The following is a 24,450-nucleotide window of genomic DNA, read 5'->3' as shown; positions in this document are numbered from 1 at the left end:
TTTGTGCTTAATCCCTGATAAATTCCTGCAAGCTCCTCTGTTTCTCTGCTTGCCAGGCCAGCAGGGATTCTCTGGCCAGTTTGTGTGACTGATGGAAAGATTTCATGTTCTGCTGCAGCTCCTTCTGCCGTCCACCTGCCACTGCAGAGTCTGCTCCATCATCCGGATGCCAAATACTCGCAGAAGCCTCCCCCCTTATGCCTCTCAATTGCCACAGTTGTCGGTAGCTACCGGTGTGGTGCTCCGCTCTTGTTCGATGATGATAACAGTCAGCTGCGTGCGTGTTCCCTCTGTGTGCTGCCCCAGCTCTGCGCAGATAGCTACCACCACAGACCCCGAGAGAACACCCAAAAACCACAGACTCTAGTAAGGTACGAAGGAACCCGAGCCAGGTTTATTGTCAAACGAAGCACAGTAAGAGTTCCCTATAGACTCTACAGGGCATACTACGAATTTGTGCTCCCTGGCAATGGACACAGCTCAGTCAATGGCAGGACACTCCACTGCCCCCGAGGCTGGACAAAGATGTGCGCTCCGGGACCTACTTTTATACCGTTGCAGGACAGATTACTCATCATAGTTCAAACGAATCTATCCATCATGTTGTCCTTTTGACCCTGTCATTAAGATGCACCTGCCTGTTCCTTGTTATGTCTATGGAGTGTCTTGCCGCCGTCTTTGCACAAGTTCCTCTCATTAGCACTTATGTGTGTGAGTGCATGTGCCTCTAACAACCTTTTCTTGCCAACTTCTGTGAGTGGGACCTGCCTCTGGCTCACAACCCAGCTTTGCTTATCACTGCCTGGAAGTACTTTGGTTCAGGCTTTACTTTGTTTCAGGCTTCAGGCCTCAGACTGGGCCTCTGATACAAGAATTTATGTTTCAGGGCCTCCTCTTACTACAGCCCCAATTCAGGGAGTCAAGATCTCGGGCAAGCCCCCACATATCACAAGGCATGGCTTCTCTCCTGCCTTCTTCCCTGCAGAAACAGCATGGACTCCAGTGGCTGTGCCTTCTCCTTATTCTTTTATGTTAAGTTCCCTCCACCACTTCTACAACAATCCGTGTGCAACAGTTTATTTACAGTACCAACAGCTCTTTCAGCCCTCTCCCCAAGAACTGAGGGGAACAGAGGTGTCCCTCCCTTGAGACCTCCATGTTACTGAGCTCAACTTGCCCTGGTCCCCTTCCTCTCCTCACCCTTGGCACTTCCTTCCTACCTCTTTAACGGCCTTGGGCTGATGGGGTAATTGGCTCCTTAGATCATCAGCCAGCCAGCCTGATTGACAAGTTATCCCCCGCCAGCTTTCTCCAGAGGAACTAATTAATATCTGAGTGATCAGAGTGCAGGCTCACCTGTTTGCACCTTGCACTCTGTCATACTGTCCCTTGAACTTTAACCTTTGTCAATAGTTCAATAGGAAATGGAGGCCCAGCAGAGAGAGGAGGTTAGAGCTGCCTAGTGCCTCTCTCTAGCGACCTTAAAGAAGTTTTTGGAACAGTGCTGTGGGCAGACTGCGGAGGAATCTGCACCCGTTTCTCAGCCGTAAGAAAAGTTGCCTCCATATGAGAGAGTTCACTAAGGAAAGGATATAATAATCTTTTGTTTGGAACAATTTTGTTTTAAGTGAATCAAAGGGTGAGGATGAAAAGAATTAGGGCATATAGTTTGAAAGATACAGTTGCTGAGCATGGGCAAGGAATTGCTTACAATCAGTCTTATAACCATAGAAGGATAATTGCAGGTGGCTAGCACTGTTGATAGACACAAAACACCCATCAGTGTAAAGCAGCGAGTCAATAATGCACGAGCACCATACGTTAGGTGGCTGATATTCTTGTGTATGCGAGTCAGCAGCACCGGGAAAATGCAGCCAAACCGCAAACTAGCAGTCATCTCTATCATGTTTCATACAAGGGAGCTTTTTCACAACCAGACTTTACAGTGCCAGTTTCCCAAAGTGGGGACATGGGGGGTTGTGCCATTAGGCTATGGTAGCAAGTCTGGGAGCATGCAGGAAAGGATCAACCTTTCTGGACTTGAAATATGAGCTACATTCAAGGACATGCAGGTTCTGTCCTCTGCCTCTTTGTCTGTTCTTTTGTGCAGTGCCCATCTATAACCTCACCCATTCTTACAGCTTCAGCTACCATATCTATGGTGTTGGGTTCAGAAAGCTGCCTCTCCACCTGCAGCTTCTACCCTCTGCCTCACATTTGGGACTTTCCAACATTTAATCCTGGAAAATCTGCTCCAATTTAAAGTAAACAAGCGTGTTTCTCATGTCTCAGCCTCCCACTTTCTGTTATCTCTCCTTTGTCCATCACCTTCAAACACTGCACTCTCCCCTCTGGTACCCAGGCTCTCGCACACAGTTTCATTTGATTCCTCCCTCCTCTTTGGATTACTCTGTTGGCTTCCTTGAACTTTCTTCATCAAATTCAGGGCCACACCTTCCTCTTCAAGCCTCTGCACAACTCCATCACTGCCTACATTTTCTCATTTCCTCCTGCTGCCTATCCTTCTCCCACTCTACCATTCTAAACACACACTCATGTCCTTCTCTCACGCTCATACTTGCCTCTGCTTCCATGCCACCCACTGTGTATCAGTTTGCAACTGGCATTTTTACAACAGCATAAAGGTGCTTTTGCCATACAACTTATTTCACTCGGGGAACTGGTACAATCAGTACTATTGAAAGCATATTGGTGGTAGAACCTGCATCTTCACTCCAAGAGTTTGCTGGCATAGGTCTTTCCTGGTGTAGACTGGGCCTCTGAGAGTGATTCAGTATTTATTGAAACAGAGGAGCGCCACCTGCTGAACAATCAATATAATTTCCTGAGGCCCACAAGTGTTCCTCAGAGATCTCCCATCCAAGGATCAACCCAGCCCGCTCCTGTTTAACGTGTGATAACTGATTGGGTGACAGCACAAGGGGTGGTGTTGCCAGTTCCAGAGGGGTAAAAGAAACGGGCGTTTGACTCTATGGGGAGTTTCCAGCGCACCATGCCCACGGGGAAATATGCTTCCTGCCTGCTTGCCCCTATCAGGCCCACATGTTTGACTCAGCACTTTGGGCAGCTTCACCTGCCCAGTGTCTGGCCGTCCTCTCCTCGGGCAGGGAGGTGGGTTCTAACCCAATCAGCCAGGCCATGGTTAAATCAGCATTTAAAAGACGTTAAGTGAGAAGACTGAGCAGAAAAGCCTCACAACTTAAGATAAAGCAGAGAGATCCACAATTTTGCTGAGCTTTGACTCTGGCATGTGGAAAAGAAGAAAGCAGAGCACTGCATGATGCCACTGTAATCAACTGCAGGATATTATGACCTGCCACAGGATAGCAATATGCTGCCAAAGCTTCTAAAAGCTGTGCTACCTGATTAGGCTGTTAAGATGTATCTGTATGTTGCAAAGGAAAAAATGAGGTCAGTCGCTTTTAGAGTAAATTGAAAGCACATGGGTAGGAAACTAAGCTCATTGCATATCAGTAGAACGCTGCCTATGCGTGTCAATTATATCTGATCATTATATTTCATTTGCTATGACTCAGACGGGGCAAGCACTGAGTTTAGCAGACTGGCATACCGCCTGTAGCTCAAAGCCAAAAATCAAACTCGAATGAAGCAAATCCCAGTTGTAAGCACTGTGAGATTTTACAGTCGTTACCATAAAATAATACACTTTGTGTCACTGTAATAATAATACTATCACTAACGAGTCAGCTCCAATGGAAACTGTGGCAATGACATGGAGACTAGTGATTACAATACAGGTAACGCTTGCCCTGACTACTTTATTTCCATCATGCAGGCTTTTAAGCTAGAGTCCCCCAAATATCATGTAACCTAATATATAATGTTCACAGCAATGACTCAGGCACATAAAACCAACCATGATAACACTATCAGCATTTAGGATCAGTTAAAATTTTAAGCAACCCGTATGTTCCTTCAGTCGTGCCTTTAATGATGAATCACATTAGGAATCTCTAACTGTAATAGAGAATACCAATGCATAGGCACAGTTACAAAATGTCATCTCTTCCTTCTCATTGACACTAGATTATAACGTCAACTGGTAGTTCTAATTGTAATGAATGGTTTGGAACATAGAAAGAAAATACTGGTTACATTTTCTGGACTGCAGTCGTTATGTGTAGAGCTGTGCAAATCCGTGGATATCTATTTTTGCGATCGTGGATCAGATGTGGATACAATTTTTGTATCTGCATAGGACTCTAAATAAAGGATTTTGAAGGCAGGGAAGCAGCTGTCTGCAGCTCATAGTCTATGAGGCTGCTTCTTCGCCTTCAAGATCCTATAATCCCTCTACCCCTGTATACAGAGAAAGGGAAGGTGATAGATCAAGACAAGCAGCAAAATCACCCCCATGCTCCTATCGCAGCGGTTTAAGCAGCCAAGCAATTTAGGAAACCTATCCGACTTCATTGCCATATCAGGTCACTTGGAGAGGGAGGAAGCTGCTTCTGCATAGTAAGTCAGTAGCTGCAGACAGCTGCCTCTTGATTTATCAAGAGGATCTCAAGTATGGAGATGATACCGCCTTATTTGGAGAAACTACTGATCAACTGCTGCTAATGCTGCAAGAGCTGCGACAGACTGCAGAATCTATAGGACTTAAAATAGGTGGTGATAAAATCAAACTATGCATGCCTCCTGTAAAATGGAAATGAATGACCTGTTAACACTGCATGACGATGACAATGGCATTGACTGGGAGAATAGTTTTATCTATCTGGGTAGTCAGTTGAAAGCAAGAGGTTCGGTATCCAAAGTCATACGTCGGATCAGTCTTGCATCAATGGCATTTCATCACTTTCAGCGGCCTCTCTTTTGGCAGTGGGATGTAATAATGCAATAATAATGGGAACTCTGTTATATGAAGCAGAAACATGACTGTAAAAAACAGCTGAGGAGACTAAATAGTTTCAGTGTCAACAAGTTATGGCATATTCTTAACATCCGTTGCTTTGATTTTTATCACAAACAAGGAAATACTTAGATGATCCCGGTAAGTTGCAGTCTTCCACCAGTTGAGAACAAAATGATTGCAGTGGTCAGATCATATCCAATGTGCAGACGAACCTATGCTTTTACAGAAGGATTGTAGAGATGAGGAAATAGAGCACAAATCTGACCATGAATGAGGTTGGAGAAGGAAGAAGACTTACAAGGGATCATTCAAGATGGAAGTCTGTTCTACATGCCACCTCCTCCTACATCCCAGGTAAAATGGAAATAAGAACTTCATTTGCAATAATCTAAAGTCCTATTTGGTTTTGTATATTGTCAGTCATACAGGCCATGCTCCAAAATGCTTTAGAGTGAACTTTTGCAAATACAGGGTTAAATAACAGCTCTGAGAGGAACAGCAAGATGAATGAAGAGGCATATGCAAGGGAGAAATCATGTTTCTGGAAAAGATTTGGAATGAGAGGAAGGTTGTTCTAAATGACAGATGCTGCAGAGGAGAAGGCTCCTGCAAAAGCGATGGGAGTGTCGGGAAGTATAAAGAGGATGACAGCATTACAGCAGAGTGAACAGGGAGGGTAGTGGAGAGAGTATGATAGGAGAAGGAGGGCTGGCTCTCCACCAAATGACGCCCCAGGCATGGCGAGTCTTTGGCATCCCCCCTCCATTTGTTAAACTTTTCAATACCTTATTTTTTATTGTATTTGTAGCCCATTTCATGACTTTGATGCACAATTTGCATGCATGATTTGTCTCTGTCATATTGGATGATAAATTTGCACGCTAGGATCTGTAAGTGTGTATTTATTCGTGCCATGTATAAGCAAATAAAAAATTGTTTTCTCTAAGCTTATAGAAACTTTTTTAATGTTACAAATAACTGAAATGTACTAACATCAAGAAATGGAACTGTGCACCAACACTGGGTGGATCAGTATTAAACACTGTTACAGTAGGTTACAGTAGGTGACAACTTTAGAATGTTAACCCTAGTCCATTAGTTCAAAAGGTCACTTTTCTCACCTTTGTCCTCGTGAACTGTAGCACATCGTCGGAGAGATCCAAAGACTGCCCAATGGCATTTTCAAGCAATCAAATAGCAAGCAATGTCAGTGCATCATTGGCCATCATCGATCAAAGATACGTTTTAATGAGCCTGAGCTTGGAAAAGCTGTGCTCACCACTCATGACTGTGACAGGCAGCGTGAGCAGAGTCCTCAAAGCTATCCACACATTAGCAAAAGTGTCCTTGAGCGCTGCCTCATGAATAAATTGGAAAATTTGAAGTGGAGAGTGCTTCCCGTATGGCAAAATGTGACAGAGGTCGTCCAATTTGACATAGAGGTCTTTATCATTGAGGTCCAAACATTCTCCATGTGTCAGCGTCCAGTGAAGGTCCGTATAATTGTTCAAGAGTGTTTTCCTGTCTGCTGGCAGCTTACTAAGATCACAGGAACCCCCCTCTCCAATCTTTTCGTAGTGCTTCATTTGTCCAAACCTTTCTTTGATGGACACTCGAGCAGAGTCAATGAGTGAGCAAAAAAACTCCCTTTTGAATTTGTCTTCTAAGCTTCCCATCACCTCATCTCTGCTCTCATAACCAAACTGTCTCTTCTTCCAATGAATACGAGTTTCCTTGAAGACAAGCTCAACTCCTAAGTTTTCGGCCATTTCTTTGGCAGCAGTGATGACATTTTCAAATCCATTGTCTCTGTGGGCCACAGTGAAATCACGGCAGCTTCTCATTAAAGTAGTAGCGGTCACGATGTCCATTGATGGAGTTTGTAATGCCTGGCTTACAACATTTGGTTGGAACAGGATATTGTGCCAAACCACAACTGAGACCAGAAATTTGAAGTCAATGATCTGGTTTGCCAGGCTTTGCGCCTCCTGTTGGATTCCAGCTTTGACTTTACTTGACTGTGGCAGTTCCATCAGGGTGTCATAAACCTCAGTTACTTGATACCTCACTGGCTTTATACTGTCAATGAGGATCTCCGAGAAAGTGTCACTTAGCAGCTTCCTGGTCAGATTTGTAACATTGTCCATGAGGATCTTCCACCTGATAGTTGATGCTGAAAACAGGATGTATCTCCTTTGCAGTACTTCAAAGAGAGATACTGAATCTGAAGCAGATGACACTGGTCCTGACAACCAGGTTGAGTGACTTGCAGCCACAAGGCATAAAGAAAACTCTTGGATTCAGCACAAGGATCCTTGCCTGGACAACACTGTTTCTTCCCTTCATGTTTACACCATTGTAGTTGCCTTGGCCATGGCAGTCCTGAAGCTTTATTTTACTCTCATTCAAAACATTCATAAAGAGTTTTCTTAGGCCTTTTCCAGTAGCATCGTACACAGACCGGAAACAGATAAAATGTTCCTTTACTTGGATACAGCTATCCTTGTCATCAATAAATCTTACTGTAAATGACATCTTTTCATTATGACTAATGTCGGGAGAGCAATCCACTATTACGGTGTAGTACTTCACTTTGCGAGCTGCATCAATATGTTATCAAGCCCCTTCTTTGCCATAAGGTCAATCAATTTGTATTGAATTGTTTTGCAGCAGTAATGATTCATAGCTTCTTTACGAACTAGTTGCCATAGGTGCTCACACATGACATCATCGTATTTCCCAAGGAGCTCTACCAAACCGAGGAAATTACTCTTATGTTTGGTGAACAACTTATCTGAGTCCCAGAAAGGCTAATTAGTCTATGCAAGGAAGAGGGTAATTGAGATCAGAGGCTCAAGACTCTGCTATCAGACAGAAGCAAGTCCATGGAGGGTTTCAGAAACAGGGAGCACTATGCTACACAGGATCTTTAAATGAGTGGGAATGCTTGTGGAGTCATTTGAATATAGATTCGAGATGGCCCTACAGAGAGGAAGGGTAGTCCGGTGGTTAGGGCACTAGCTTGCAACTCCAGTGATTTTGGTTCAAGTCCCAGCTCTGCCACAATCTTCCTGTGTGATCTTAAGCAGGTGGATCAGAATAGCACTGTCCTACCTCAGAGAGGTGTTGTGAGGATAGATACATTAACAATTGCGGGGGGACATATAAGTACCATCGATATAATTGTGTATAAATGTTACATGACAGACAATGGCACATAGCTGTTTGAAAGACAACAGCATGGAGCTGCAATAGTCAAGGTGAAAAGACCTGAAGACCTGGATGAGGATCCCATTTGAGATGGAGTCAAGGCAGTTACACATTCAAAAGCTTTTTCTTCCTTTATGCTGTGTAGTTTGTGGGTGGTCTGGAAGTTAACTTTGTTCTGTTCACACTTATGGGATCTGCAGTTTACATGAAGATTTATGTCCAGTTCATACAGAGTTACCCTGGTTAAATAACATTTTGAAGGCCTTGAAGAAGCCTGTTACTTCTCCTTAGCAAGTGATCTCATAGATTTTATTTGCTGTTCCACTGTTTTCATTTCTTCCTTGATAGGACAAAAATCATGCTTGTTTCTCCTAAAGTAAAGTCGAAACAAAGGAAAAAATTATTTCCCTTTTTTTCTTAAAGTACTCATGGGAAATGGCTTGAGAGTGCTTGAGTATTAGTATTTTATTGGGAAAAATCATGAAGTTTGCACTTCAGCAAAATCCTGGAGTATGTACTCAAGCAAAACTACTGACTTCAAGGAAAGTATTGTCTGAATAAGGACTGATAAAGGGTTGCAGGATCCTGCAAATCCATATTCACAAACGTCTTCAGTGAGAGGATACTACTGGTAATAATGGTTTTCAGGATCAGGCACTGAACCCACTGAAATTAGAGAGGGAGAATACCTATTGGATTATATAGTCAATCCCCTGTTAACTAGTGGAGTAGTGTACTCTGCATTATTTACTGCTTTGGTTAGTCTCATTTGAGTGCAGTTTAGCTTTTGATACTGAATAATAGAAAGGGTTTTATTACCTAAAAGTATACTTTGTTCTGCTTCATTGCATACTCGCATTGTCTGGTTGTTGCACTTAACACAGTTTTTAATCTGTGCATACACACATACTGGAATTCACTGTGCTTGCCAATCAGTGGCTGTGTCCAATGGCTGAGAAGCAACTAACTAGTTCTCCCTCTAAAAAAGAATATGTCTTTGTCATATTACACCAGGGTTCGGAAACAATCACATTTCCATGTCAAAGGTGGCTTGCAAAATCTGAAGATGATGGCGAGATTGTAAGAGAACTTGTACCATCTGATATCTTTACTGAAAAACTCCTGAAAGACGGGACACTAAAGCAGATAGAACAGGAAGTTGAAGAACCACTGGAAAGTAAGTAAAATTCCACCACACCTTGACTTATTATTTTGTCCCTTTGGAACAAGCCATTTGGATATGTAGTTCAGGTAGATACATGCTACTAAAGGTTGCTTCTTTGCAATTATGGCCATTGAGTGAAAAATCAATCATTTAAACTGCCATATTTTATATGAAAAAGCTAGTATGTCCCATCTGGATTACTGTAACATCCCGTTCTCTGGCCTCCTGGGTGCCCAACATGCTTCCCATCCAGTCCTCACAAACACAGCTGCTACAATCATCTTCCCTGGCTGCTGTTCTGATTGTGTCTCACATACATCCTTTGAATTTCTCTATTGGCTCTCCTTTACACACAAGTTTCCAACATCTTGTCTTCCAGGCCCTGCAAATTATTTGTCCTCATCTAGTTATCTCTAGTCATTTGTCCTCAACTAGTTATCTCTAGTTATTTGTCCTCATCTCCTGTCGTATTGTCCTCCAACCGTTCTGCTCCACTGACCAGCCTTGATGCCCCATTTGTAGCTTTTTTCCATGATTGTCTTTGCACTTTCTTCCACACTGCCCCTTAGGTACATAACACCCTCCCAGACCTGGTCTGCAGGGCAGCTACCCACTCCTTATTCAGATCCCTCTGTAAGTAGGTTGAGTTCCTATCCTACTGTGAACAGAGAAGACGAATGCTATGCAACATCTGGATTTACACTCTTCCTGGTATTTGGCTTTCTAACATAAATAGTAACCACACAATATAAATTTCAGCCTCAACTTCTCCCTCAAACTTGGCTGTTGCTAAGGATTTCTCTGCAAGACCTCCCTGACCCAACCCTTAGTTACCTCTGCCCTAGAGAGAGATTCTTACCCCTCTCATATTCTGATTGGAGCTAATTGAATCCAACTGCCAGTATTGCTTGCCATCTTCTTTCAGGGTTCAAGTACCAGGTAAGAGGACGATTCAACCATGGAAATCATCTAGTCCAGTATTTCTTATTCTCTTTCTCAGCCTGATTTGTATTTACACTATGCCTAGGGCCCTACCAAATTCACAGCCATGAAAAATGTGTCACTGACCTTTTGTGTGTTTTTACCCTATACTACGCAGATTTCACAGGGGGAGACCAGTGTTTCTCAAATCGCAGATCCTGACCCAAAAGGGAGTTGCGGGGGGAAGAGGGGGGCGGTGTCGCAAGGTTATGCTAGGGGGGTCGCGGTATTGCCACCCTTACTTCTGCGCTGCCTTCAGAACTGGGCAGCCAGAGAGCAGCGGCTGTTAGCTGGGCTCCCAGCTCTGAAGGCAGCATCCTGCCAGCAGCAGGGCAGAAGTAAGGGTGGCAGTACCGCGACCCCCTAGCAATCCCACACCAGGCCATTCTTACTTCTGTGCTGCAGCTGGTGGCAGCTCTGCCTTCAGAGCTGGGCTCCCAGCCAGCAGCCGCCGCCCTCCAGTTGCTCAGCTCTGAAGGCAGCGCCGCTGCCAGCAGCAGCACAGAAGTAAAGGTAGCTGTACTGCAACCCCCCCTAAAAAAAATTTGCGACCCCCCCCCCATGCACAGAACTCCTTTTTGCGTCAGGACCCCTACAGTTACAACACCATGACATTTCAAATTTTAATTGCTGCAATTGTGAAATGTACGATTTTTAAAATCCTATGACTGAAATTGGCCAAAATGGACCGCGAATTTGGTAGGGCCCTAACTATGCCATTCTGTCAGTGTACATAATTTATGCACCCCCCTAAGGCCTTTTATAGTTATAAGATGAGCTAGCAGGTCAAAGTGAGGACTAGACAGGAGCCTGGGGTTTACCTGAACCTGCTAACTCCTATTACAATTACAAACTGCTTTGTCTTCATTAGGATTTTACCTCGTGTTAGTTACCAGATGTTAACTAACACCAGGTAAGAACATGTTTTTTCTAGTGAAGACAAAGCCTTAGAATATTAAGTTCTTTGAGTCAGGGACTGTGTTTTCTGAATTGTTTTTACAGCTGATTTTGGGCACTAGCCCAATATAAATAATAAAAAATAACAGATTCCTTCGCTATAGTCGTGCATTTTGTCCTGCAGAGCTACTGAAATGATATGCAAAGAATCAAATTTAATAAACTGATTATGCAGAACATATGTTGGGACCACTGCACTCATTATTAAAATGCAAAAAGAACAGGAGTACTTGTGGCACCTTAGAGACTAACAAATTCATTAGAGCATGAGCTTTCATGGGCTACAGCCCACTTCATCAAATGCATAGAATGGAACATATGGTAAGAAGGTATATATATATACATTCAGAGAAGGTGGAAGTTGCCATATAAACTGTAAGAGGCTAATTAATTAAGATGAGCTATAATCAGCAGGTGAAAAAAACTTCTGTAATGATAATCAAGATGGCCCATTTAGACAGTTGACAAGAAGGTGTGAGGAGGATACTTAACATAGGGAAATAGATTCAATATGTGTAATGACCCAGCCACTCCCAGTCTCTATTCAAACCCAAGTTAATGGTATCTAGTTTTGCATATTAATTCAAGCTCAGCAGTTTCTCATTGGAGTCTGGTTTTGAAGCTTTTCTATTAGTCTCTAAAGTGCCACAAGTCCTCCTGTTCTTTTTGCGGATACAGACTAACACGGCTGCTACTCTGAAACCTATTAAAGTGCAGTTATTTCTTGGCTGGAACACCACAGTTTAACTGAGTATAGCAACGCTGCACAACAGTTTAGGACATAATGTCAGAAAAGTACTTTATTCAGTTGAAACTGCAGGTGAAATTTAAGTAGGTACATTGTAATTAACTACCCAAATTGGAATTTGGCCAGCATGCCAGAGTTAACACCTCTACTCTGATGAAGAATGCCAAAGTATCTTTGATAACCACAAGCCATCAGAATATCTTTTGTTATGGCACCTACTGCAGCATAATGCTCTCTGTGGTTAGTGAAAAAACAAAGCAGGAAAAGTGAAATTAGTGAAATTGCAAAGCAGGAAAAGTGAAATTATTTTCAGAGCTAAATGAACCTGATCCGGCTCCCACTGCAACCACAGGGAGTCTTTCCACCTATTACAATGGAAGGTGGAACAGCCCCTGTATTATTCTGAGAGCTAAGTGTGAAAGGATTCTAATAAAAGCAAAAAAACCCACACCTTATCTGTGAAGCTATTAATGTACACAAAGTATCCCACCATCAAACATGGTAAGTCTCCATACCCCAAGTTTCTGTGCCTCCAATAAAAAGTACAGCTTTTTCTCCTTCTCATTTTTGAATCGTGTGGGAGTAGCATGGAAAGCTGCCAGTGAGACTCTCTTTGGGGTTTACATGGCACTAATGTGAGTAAAAATCTGTTAGCTGCTATTTGCTTTTCCAGGGAACATTCTTTCAGTCACTGTTTGTTCCCCTCATGTAAATGGGGCGAAGCAGATACATGGAAATAGCTGCATTTAACACATTAGAAAAGCACATTACTAAAGATTGTTATGAGATTTCATTGGATCACTGTTGAGTGAGCTCAACAAAGAACATACTTAAACAGTAAAACTCCAACATGTCTTTAATTAAATATTGTCCGAGCAACAAGATTCTGGAGTCTGCCCTCTTCTTTCAGTGCCGGGAATTTATACGGGTAAGTCCCATTAACTCTGGTGGAAATTTCCCATTGAAATCCCTAGAGCTTGTTTGTGGAGGATAGAATATTAAGAATCCACAACTCCAGACCACTTAACCCTCTCATATGCAGTGGAGAGCAGATCCTGAATCCTAATCATGAAAGACGCTGCATTCACTCAACTCCCATTGACATTAGATGAAGTCAGTAATAATAAGGATACTTAGCATCTTTAATTGCACGTTTTGTGTCAAGGCACTGTAGAGACATTAACTAGGTGGAAGTTCATGGGAGCTCAGCACCTCTTACACTGCCCTCAGCATATAAGATTAGGCCCTGAGAATCCATCTGCTCCCAAATCATATATTTAGATATCTGTTTCTTTATATAGTTCATACATACAAGATAACTGTGTTCACTGGCAATATCTATGGCGCTGGGACAGATGCAAATGTTTTCCTGACTATATATGGAGACCTCGGGGACACCGGGGAGAGAAAACTCAGCAAGTCTGAAACTAACTCCAACAAGTTTGAAAGAGCACAGGTAAAGATGAAACTGATTGATAACATTTTCCAATTGCAGGCCTTAAGCAAAGCGATGAACAAATGTTGTAACTGCTCTTCCCTAATGGGAAGTACCAGTCTGCAAGGATGGTCAGAACTGATGGATCATATTTATTACCTCTTAAAACATTACATTTTCAATTTAATGTTGGTATTTATGTACTACAATGATAGGCTCTATAGCAATCCCTAAGATGGACAAGATCTTTCTTTGCTTGGAATCAGTGAGATAGGGCCAGTCTGGCCCATACCAAGCCTCCTATATTTCAGCTGCAAAACTGGAAGTATTCAGTGCTTAATTTTTGCCAGGGCTAAGCCTGGGCACCTCTTGGCTTGGCGGTTCATAGCCCCGGCACCTGTGGGCTTGCTGCATCCGTTATGAAAGTAAACCAATTGCTTGAGCCCGGCACCTCTTTCATTACAAATTAAGCATTGGAAGCACCAATAATTGAGGGCATGGTTACCATCCCTTGAGTTGATTTGTATCTCCTAAAAGGGGGGCAGCTTTGGTGAATCTGACTATAATGTGTATTATAATTAATATTGGGGCATCATCTTACGACAGCTTTTTGTAAGCTCTTAACGTGTGATTCTACTGTGAGAAGTGATGTAAAAATGGCACTAGGTTGTTCCATGTTTGTCACTCCATGATTTCCAGATCAGTGTGCTCAATTTAAAAGTTACCAACAGCCAGCCCTGCAGACTCCATATTATATCTGAGGGTATGTCTACACTGCAAAGAAAACCCACCCACCAAGTCACAGAGCCTGGGCCAATCAACTTGGGCTTGTAGGCTCAGGCCGTGGGACTAAAAATAGCAGTATAGATGTTCATGTTCGGGCTGGAGCCTGGGCTCTGTGACTTTCCCTGCTCACTGGGTTTTAAAGTCCAGCTCCAGCCCAAGTGGGAATGTCTGCACTGCTATGTTTAGCCCCGGCCGCAGCCTGAGCCTCGTGAGCCCAAGATAATTGGCCTGTTCTCTAAAACTCGATGCCGTGGGTTTTTCTTTGTAGTGTAGGCATACCCTGAGAGTCAAGCGAGTTTCTTTCCTGCTAATTTCACTAGCAATTGCATATGCATAATAACCAAGTACAGAATTTTCTCCATTGTCTCCAGTGTGTTGCACCAGGTATAAATGATGGCAGAATTTGGAGCTGCAATTGAAATGTAGTTAACAGTTCAGTTGTTGTGTTAACCAGAGGAGAATCCAGCTCACTTTCTCTTAGCTCTGTTGTCCTTGGTGAGCTAACAGCAGTAAACAGTAAAATTTTACTTTTGACACTAAAGTCAGCAGATACCAGCTCCAAGTGCTCAACACATCTATTCCCTTTGAGTAAGAGGGTGAGTTTTTACATAGTCATGTTCACAGCACAACTGCACTTTAAACCTCTCCCTCTCAGGACAGTTTTAATGGACACAGAATCTTTTACAGACAACTCTGCTGCAGCTTTTAATCAATTACTGTCCAGTAAGGCTGGGTTTACACATGCATTGTACTCCATTGTATACATTAGCTATTGTCCATTGAGAGAAACTATTGCTATTAAACATCCTGTAGGAGGATAAGTTCACAATACAGGCCGTGGACCTGGGCATTATATACAAGATCAAGATTCGTCATGACAACACCATGCTGAATGCTGACTGGTACCTGGAAAAAGTAGAGATTCTGGATGAAACCACAGAAGAATTGTACCTCTTTCTGTGTGAGCGCTGGCTTTCTACAAAGAAGGAGGACAAAAGGATAGAGCGGACACTTTATGAACAGGTACAGTAACAACAGCTAGCGCAGTGATCCTGACCCGGGCTTCTGAGCACTATCACGTTGCTGCTAATAAAAATGAGATGCATGGCCTTTCATCTGGTTGCAGTCCAGCACAGCTCATGAGTGGCCTGACCATGTTACCCCCTGAAGGTTGTGTTTTGGCCTACGTAAAATGAATTGATGGTTCTCTCTCTGGTCCTCCATCACTGACTTCTTTTGTTTGCAGTCTCAGTGGAGAGGCCAAGGACTGAATGGTTAGTGGAGACTTACCCTCTTCAGATCAGGAGCCAAGTGCACTGGCAGGGCTGGGTAGAGAATTCTGCAGTGTTGCTGCCTGCGCTGTCCCTACCCAGCGGATAAGTAATAGATTTCTCTCTCTGGAGTTATCAAGCCAAAATTCCAGGTTTCACGGCCCCTGCCTCTCCACCCATCAATCCTAATCATCGAATAGGGCAGCACCTTTCATCAGCACTAAAAATATGCAGTAAAATGTCCTCTTACCAGCGCCTGGAAAGGCTCCGTATGTATTGTTTAATCAGTCTAATACAGCTAATTAGAATTCAAAGTACATGTATTAATTAAAATTAGCAAACAGGATTAAGTTAATAGGTGCTTCTTGCCTTTACACAGGAAGGCACAGCACTGCAGCTGATTAACGTCTGTTGTGTTTAAGGGGTTTGCTTTACAAAACATAGTTACATTTTAATTGAAAGTTACTACTAAAATTATCCAAACTCATCCCAGGTATAGTCCCAGAGAGGTAAGCAGGGATGATCCTGGTGCCTTGCATCTAATATAATTACAGTTCCCAGCAAAGAGTCCTCTGAGTTCTTGTGGTCACACCCACCAAATTGCTCATATTAATTCCTTTTCAAAATCAATTAGATAAAAAAATGAAATGGTTGTGGGGAAGTATTCTCATGTTAACTGGGCTATGACACAAAACCCATCTTCAATAACTGTTCTAAAAATATAATAGCTTTGACATTTAGGATTATTCAGCTTTGTAGCTTTTGTTTGACCTTTGACTTTTGTGTAGTGTGGATCAACTAGTCCAACAGCTACAGTGTATGTCTTGTTCAGCAAATCTGCAGCTACTCTACCTGTCTACCTTGCCTGTGGTCATTGCTCTCACATGCTGTCTAGCCAAGTCACAACACATCTTTGTTATGTACATTAAGCGCATGCCAGTGGCCTTCATTGTAGCTGTCAGGGTTCCCTCCCCACTCTGAACTCTAGGGTACAGATGTGGGGACCCGCATGAAAGACCCCCTATGCTTATTTCTACCAGCCTAGGTTAAAACTTCCCCAAGGCACAAATTCTTTGCCCTTGGAGGGTATGCTGCCACCACCAAGTGATTTAACAAAGAATCAGGGAAAGGACCACTTGGAATTCCTATTCCCCCAAAATATCCTCCCAAGCCCTTATACCCCCTTTCCTGGGGAGGCTTGAGAATAATATCCTAACCAATTGGTTACAAAGTGATCATAGACCCAAACCCCTGGGTCTTAGGACAATAGAGAAATCAGTCAGGTTCTAAAAAGAAGGATTTTATTTAAAAAAAAAAGGTAAAAATCACCTCTGTAAAATCAGGATGGAAAATAATTTTACAGGGTAACAAACGATTCAAAAACACAGCAGAACTTCCTTCTAGGCTTCGTTTCAACGTTACAAAAAACAGGAATAAACCTCCCTCCAACAAAGGAAAAATTCACTAGCAGAACAAAAGACACACCTTGCCTGGCTTTTACTTACAATTTTTGTAATATGAGAGACTTTTAGGATGGTTTATAGGAGAAGGAGTTTTCTGACCTGATGCTTCTCTGCTTCCCGAGAGAGCACACAAAACAAAGCCTCCCCGCCCCAACCCCCCGCCAAGATTTGAAAGTATTTTCTTTCCCCATTGGTCCTTTTGGTCAGGTGCCAACCAGGTTATTTGAGCTTCTTAACCCCTTACAGGTAAGGAGGAATGTATGGTTATGACAGTAGCACTCATGGAAATGGTGGAGGTAAGGTCATTACAGTAAAGTAAATGGATGAGCTGTAATAAATGATGAAGAGTCATGCTCATGAGAGCTGTACTCAGCAAAAACTACATGGAGAGATAGAGGGATTTCATGTTATGTTGTTTGAGGCATATAGGAACAGCTGGCAGTGCAGTGAGCACTGAACCTGGTTACCTTCACATGTGTGTGTTCTAATTAGAGCTATGATGGTGAACGGAACAGCCTGGGTGGCTCATCTCTCAGCCTGAAGAGCCAAGATAGAAATGCAAATGTGAAGAATAAGAAGAAACTCAGCTTGAACGGGTCTGCCCAGGAAGGCTCATGTAAGAGAACTGTGTGTGTGTCTGGATGCACGTGTGTGTTCTTGATTTGAGTTCTTTGGGCCATGTGTTTATAGTGGTGAAGACCAAAGTGGGGCAGAAAGGTAAATTGTTCTGGTCATCCTGCAGCTGTACCCCCTGGGGCTGTGATCCTATGGGATCTCATAAACTCAGCAGAATCAGGCTGGATCGGTGCTTGGATCTGTTTGTGTATTGCTATTTCTATAGTGGTCTTCACCATAGCAACTGAATAATCCTGCACAGTAAAAGGCACTTCCTATACTTCCAGACTTCTTCTTTCCCTCCCGCCTAAATCTAGGTTATATAGCGCTAGAGCCCGGGGATTGAGTCCTTCATCTCCTGTGAAAACAAATTCTACAAGCAACGTGTTTTGTGTGACATGAGCACATAACTAGATAGATTCTCCAAGAACACCCTCTCCACAACCACCCTGAGGTGAAACCTGCACGGGGGACTTCTAACACAAACCCAGAGCTCCTTAGGAAGCAGTGTGACTGGTTCGTAGGGGGTGCTCTTTTCGTCAAGTCTGTGTTGACTCAATACTTTCTCATGGTGTTGCTGAAAGTGCTGTCTTTTGCACGAGACTCTTGGTGGGCATTAAAAATCCCATGACTCTCTTGTAAGAGTTGGGGTGTTAACACTGATATCCTGGACAAATTCCAGCTCACGCAACTGCATTCTGACTCCTTAAAATCCCCCCTGCATTTTAATTTGGAAAAGGGTTCTCACTTCCCCTTTCCTAATCTGCAGTGTAATATTACTGTCAGCTGCTAAACAGCTGCTGTGTTTCATGCGTTGCCTAGGGAGGTGGTGGAATCTCCTTCCTTAGAAGTTTTTTTAAGGTCAGGCTTGACAAAGCCCTGGCTGGGATGATTTAATTGGGGATGGGTCCTGCTTTTGAGCAGGGGGTTGGACTAGATGACCTCCTGAGGTCCCTTCCAACCCTGATATTCTATGATTCTATGATTCTATGTGTGCATTTGGTTGTGGGCAAAGTGATCCCTGCGTATATTGTTTGTTATCATTTGTTAAGCACTAATTGTGTGATTGGCTTTGTGCAAAACTCAGAAGAAGATTTCATCCCAGGCACATGGAGCCTCCTTCCAGCCAATGTCACCTTGATATCTAAGTATAATGCCCTGATCTTGGATGGGTGACCAGGGCACGGGGAACCTCACATATTCCACTTAGCACCTACTGGCGCAGGGACCAGTGGCCTCAATACCCCTGAGTGCTAGGATAATACAAGAATGAAGGAAAACCCAGGCAGTCACTGGCCCTCCTGGGGTATAATAGCAGGCATGTCTAGATGGTTGTGAGAAGGGCAACACCTCCACTAGACTTGTAGCCAATCAAGGGGGAGCAGCCAATCGTCTAGACTCACAGGATTTGAGACAGGCAGGTAGCCCCTTAGATGGACAGGGCTTTTTGGGAAGACAGCCACCTCCCAGACACACAGAATCATGCACCAGTTCCCTCCTCCACCCTCACCTTCCGGACACCAAGGATTTGAGAGGGGGAGAGGAAAGGCAACTTTCTGGGAGGGACAGTATTGGTGGAAGAAGTTGTACAAGGCATATATAGTTTGTGCATTCAAGTATGCAAAGCTCTTTGAGATCCTTTGCCATGAAAGGGGCTATATGTATGTAAGATGTGTTATCACCAAGTAACAGCCTCTTCTGTATGGGTTAGAGGATCGATTTCCAGTGAAGACTTTTACTTGCTGCTTGTATCAGATGCTCTTCCCAGCTCTCGCTCTCTCCCTTCTGAGGCCTCATGTCCTATGTGGCACATTAGATCTAAATTAAACTCTGTGGGCCCTGAAATTCTGTGGCACTGTTTGCCACCCGCTACTCTTATCCCATTCAAGACCCCTCCCTGCACGGCACAGTCAGTACAGTATGAATGGCAGTGTTTAGTTAATTTGATTTTCAATTCATTTATTTTAATCTGCCCCCAGATTTTCAGTGTGCTACAGATTTTGCTCCTGCAATGCGTAGCTGCATTGCAGAAGCTGGCAGGCTGGTGATTTCATAGAATCATAGAATATTAGGGTTGGAGAGACCTCAGGAGGTCATCTAGTCCAATCCCCTGCTCAAAGCAGGACCAACACCAACTAAATCATCCCAGCCAAGGCTTTGTCAAGCCGGGCGTTAAAAACCTCTAAGGAAGGAGATTCCACCACCTCCCTAGGTAACGCATTCCAGTGCTTCACCACCCTTCTAGTGAAATAGTGTTTCCTAATATCCAACCTAGACCTCCCCCACTGCAACTTGAGACCATTGCTTCTTGTTCTGTCTTCTGTCACCACTGAGAACAGCCGAGCTCCATCCTCTTTGGAACCCCCCTTCAGGTAGTTGAAGGCTGCTATCAAATCCCCTTACTCTTCTGCAGACTAAATAAGCCCAGTTCTCTCAGCCTCTCCTAATAAATCATGTTCCCCAGCCCCTTAATCATTTCCGTTGTCCTCTGCTGGACTCTCTCCAATTTGTCCACATCCTTTCTGTAGCGGAGGGCCCAAAACTGGATGCAATTCTCCAGGTGTGGCCTCACCAGTGCTGAATAGGGGGGAATAATCACTTCCCTCAATCTGCTGACAATGCTCCTACTAATGCAGGCCAGTATGCCTTTAGCCTTCTTGGCAACAAGGGCACACCGCTGACTCATATCCAGCTTCTCATCCACTGTAACCCCTAGGTCCTTTTCTGCAGAACCACTGCTTAGCCAGTCGGTCCCCAGCCTGTAGCGGTGCATGGGATTCTTCCATCCTAAGTGCAGGACTCTGCACTTGTCCTTGTTGAACCTCATCAGATTTCTTTTGGCCCAATCCTCCAATTTGTCTAGGGCCCTCTGTATCCTATCCCTACCCTCCAGCGTATCTGCCTCTCTGTCTTTAAAGGCTCTCTTCCCAATGACAAAGCCTAGAGACTTAATTTTTTAAGAAAGTGAAAGCATTGATTATGGAGCATAATTGTAAACCAGCTGCTTTTAAAATGGGGTATATTGGGGGGCCATTTATGCACCTTCATGATCTCAGTATGCATGGGCCCTGACAGTATTTTGCTCTGTGTTTATAAAGCACCTGGTCACCGTGGCATCTGTACAAACATGCAGCATTTAACAGCCAAAAAACCACGGCTAGTGTTACTGGTTCTCCTCTCTTGCTTTTTCCATTTTCAGGCTTAGGTTATGAATCTGAGTTTATGTTGCCCAACCCACCCTGTAACCTACTTGTCTTGGTGCCACTCAGATCTTCCTCTTGTTCTGCACTCATTCCAGGATGAGCAGATCCAGTGTTGTGCTCGTGAAGGAGGTGTACTCACCACCTGTAGCACGCCCTTGTATCCGGGTGCAGTGCTGCAAGGATCCTCGTCTCCAGTGCCTCCAACTGGCTGTCTGCCTCTTGCCATGTCTTCCGTGCCTCAGCTCTCTAGCCAAGTCCCAGGAAGTTCAGCTGGGAGGGTCATAGGCAAGGCTGAGCCTGGCCTTAAAGAGCCAGCCTTCCTGTGACAGTGCTGCAATGAGAAATAAGTGAGGTCATTCTGTAATTCGCACCTTCCTTCTGATACTGCTTCCTCAGCGGAGGAATGAATAACTGCCTTGCATCCATCATCTGGGCATTCCATGGAACTTCCCAAATCACGTGTAAAATCTCAATGTCTTCCATTCGGCACCATCGCTAATGGAACTGTAATGGTTTCCGTGTTCTTTTGCAGGTATAGCAACTTTTAGGCCTCCAGTACTTTCAATACCTGGAGAAGTACCACGTCCCCAATAAACGAGAGAGGTTGTCCCATGCCCCAGAGGAACAAACAAAGACGTTATTTTGTAGTGGTCAGGGCACAGGATTGCAAGCCAGAATGCCTCTGCTTAACTCATTGGATACCCTTGGGCAGGTCACTGAGGCCCAGATTCTTAAAGGTTTTTAAGCATGTGCTGTGCTCAGTGTTACAACACCTAACTGATTTAGGAGCTTAAATCTCATTTTCAAAAAGGATATAGGCACTTAAGAGACAAAATCCCATGAACAGTCAATGCGATTTAGGCTTCTGGGAGCCTAAATCACTTGTAAAAAAGGAAACCTAGGCTCTTATATCAGTTTGGCGTTGCAACGCTGAGCACAGCAATGCTTAAGTACCTTTAAAAATCTGGGCCTTAACAACTCTCAGCTTATCCGTATGTAAAATGGGGGGTGATAATACTTTCCTAGCTCACGTGTGCTGTCAGATTTAATGCTTGTAAAGTGCTTTGAGTTCTTTGAATGGAGCATGCTATTTAAGTTCTATATAGTATTAGCAGTAATTGTATGAAGAAAGCCATTTTAACCTACCACAGGATGACAGAATGAAATGGTCTTCCAGTGGAAGCACTCTCCAAAAGGAATTCAGAATACTCTTTAATTAAGGTGGGAGGCTACAGCTTGACATGTCTTGTGGTGTGTGTCAAATGTATGTAACCCACATTGTGATCTTTTCAATGAAGAGGTGCCATCATTGCATTGCTTAAACAATTGTACTACAGTGAATTCATTGCACGCTCATTACACTGATGTGCACAATTAAGCATAATTGGTACTGTATAGTGTAGAATAATTCTTGCCTAATGTTTAATTCACTTCTGTGCTGTTACAGTCAATTTCAGAAGCCTGAAATTGGGGTTGTATGAAACTCATTGGTTTCAGCTCACAGAGGAAAGAGCAGATTTAATTTGCATGAAGTCATGCCCTGGTGTAAGTTTCAAGTTCAAACCAAAAGCAAAAACTTGATCAACACCACTGTGCTAGAATCATAGAAATGTAGTGCTGGAAGGGACCTCCAAAAGTCATCCAGTCCCGCCCCTTGTATTGTAGCAGGGCCAAGAAACCTAGACCATCCTTGAGAAGGGTTTGTCCAACCTGTTTTTAAAAACCTCAGTGATGGGGATTCCACAGCTTTCCTTGGAAGCCTGTTCCAGAGCTTAACTACCCTTTATGGTTAGAAAGTTTTTTCTAATATCTAACCTAAATCTCCCTTGCTACAGATTAAGCACATTGCTTCTTGTCCTACCTTCAGTGGACATGGACAGCAATGGATCACGGTCCTCTGCATAGCAGGCCTTAGTAGATTTGAAGACTGTTCTCAGGTCCCCTCTCAGTCTTCTTTTTTCAAGACAAAACATGCCTAATTTTTTTAAAACTTTCCTTATAGGTCAGGATTTCTAAATCTTTTATCATTTTTGTTGCTCTCCATGGGACTCTCTCCAATTTGTCCACAATTTCCTGAGGCGTGGCACCCAGAACTGGACACAATACTCCAGCTGAGGCCTCACAAGTGCCGAATAGAGTGGGACTATTACCTCCTGTGTCTTACATACAGCACTCCTGTTAATACACCTCGGAATGATATTAGCCTTTTTTCCGCATTGTTGACTCATATTCAATATGTAATCCACTGTAACCCCCAGATCCTTTTCAGCAGTACAGCCACCTAGTCAGTTATTCCCCATTTCGTAGTTGTGTATTTGATTTTTCCTGCCTAAATGAAGTACATTGCACTAGTCTTTATTGAATGTAATCTTGTTGACTTCAGACGAATTCTCCAATTTGTCAAGGTCATTTTGAATTCTAATCCTGTCCTCCAAAGTGCTTAATCCCTCCCATCTTGGTATCACCTGCAAATTTTATAAACCTACTCTCTACTCGATTATCCAAGTCATTAATGAAAATATGGAAACCTTAAATCAGTCCAGAATCACTTGAACCTCGGCTAAGTGTTACTCAAAAGATTTGTGAGCCTTGCTCCCTGTAACTGGGTCTCAGTGGGTCACAACTGAGGATGCCAACTTCAGGACAAACTGCTGAGAAACAGGGGAAACACAACCTAAAACTGGTGGTGGTTATTCCATGAAATATACCAAACCAGCAACAAAAATAAACTTCTGTTTCACTGCACTGGCTACCAAGAAGTCATAAAAGCAGTTTCCTTGGGCATTTCAGTTCTTATGTCACCACCAAAATCACTGGATTTAAAGATGAGTGGTTCTTTACAACCAGTCTCATCAAATAAAAGGTTCTTCTGATCCCAAAGGACTGGCCACACACCCAGGTCAATATATGACTTAGATATTACCCAAAAATCACACTGATGCCAATCCTTTAGTATCTAAAATCGAAAGGTTTAATCATAAAATGAAAGAAAGAAAGGCGAGAGTTAAAACTGGTTAAAGGAATCAAATACATACGCCAATTGCAAAGTTCTTGGTTCAAGCTTGTAGCAGTGATGGAATAAACTGCTGGCTTGTTAAGTCTCTGGTTGCTTCCAAATCATTGGAAGGACCTCAGTCCCTTGGTTAGAATGCTTCCATTAGTATAAGTCCATAGTCCAGAGGTTTGAGCAAGACAGAGGCAAAATGGAGCTATTTCCAGGGCCTTTTATAGCTTTTGCCATGTGGAGGGAATCCCATTGTTCTCACTGTGGAAAATTACAGCAACAAGATGGAGTCTGGAGTCACATAGGCAAGCTATATGTCCATGCATTTTGCTTACTCACAGCAGGAAATTCCATTAAGTGTAGATGGGCATCTCCCATGGTCCATTGTCAGTTAAATGTTCTTTTGATGGGCCACTCAATTTGAATAGTCCCTCCAAGATGTGCTGGCTACCTACTTGTGGGCATTACCCCAGGGGCAAACATTTGAAATCCAGGTATTGAGCCAATACTTATAACTTCAAATACAAAAATGATACATGCATACAGATAGCATAATCATAACCAGAAAATCATAACCTTTTCATAGACATCTTACATGCCACATTTTGTACAAGATTTGTTGCAAAAATATAACAGTGGTTGCAACAATGATCTATATCATCATATTTTAGTCAGATAATGCCACCTCCCTCCCCTCTCCCCCAAAAAAACA

The 24,450-nt window shown here is 43.3% G+C and overlaps 2 protein-coding genes across 2 annotated transcripts in view; both read left to right on the top strand.

Moving 5' to 3' along the window:
* Positions 1-24,450, top strand: part of LOC140911113 (lipoxygenase homology domain-containing protein 1-like) — a 101,786-nt gene that overhangs the window by 8,568 nt on the left and 68,768 nt on the right. The window contains exon 3 of the mRNA XM_073343459.1: positions 17,409-17,532. Coding sequence (XP_073199560.1) covers positions 17,409-17,532 — 124 coding nt within the window. The remainder of the gene's footprint in view (positions 1-17,408; positions 17,533-24,450) is intronic.
* Positions 5,171-15,214, top strand: LOC140911695 (lipoxygenase homology domain-containing protein 1-like). Its single transcript, XM_073345235.1, has 4 exons — positions 5,171-5,254; positions 9,125-9,287; positions 13,263-13,417; positions 14,996-15,214. Exons 1-4 carry the CDS (start codon positions 5,171-5,173, stop codon positions 15,212-15,214), a joined length of 621 nt encoding a protein of 206 aa, XP_073201336.1.

The sequence above is a fragment of the Lepidochelys kempii genome, chromosome 5, assembly GCF_965140265.1.
Source record: "Lepidochelys kempii isolate rLepKem1 chromosome 5, rLepKem1.hap2, whole genome shotgun sequence".
In the NCBI taxonomy this organism is placed as follows: Eukaryota; Metazoa; Chordata; order Testudines; family Cheloniidae; genus Lepidochelys; species Lepidochelys kempii.
Note: the sequence above shows the minus strand (reverse complement) of the source record. Positions and strands in the feature narration are given on the sequence as shown.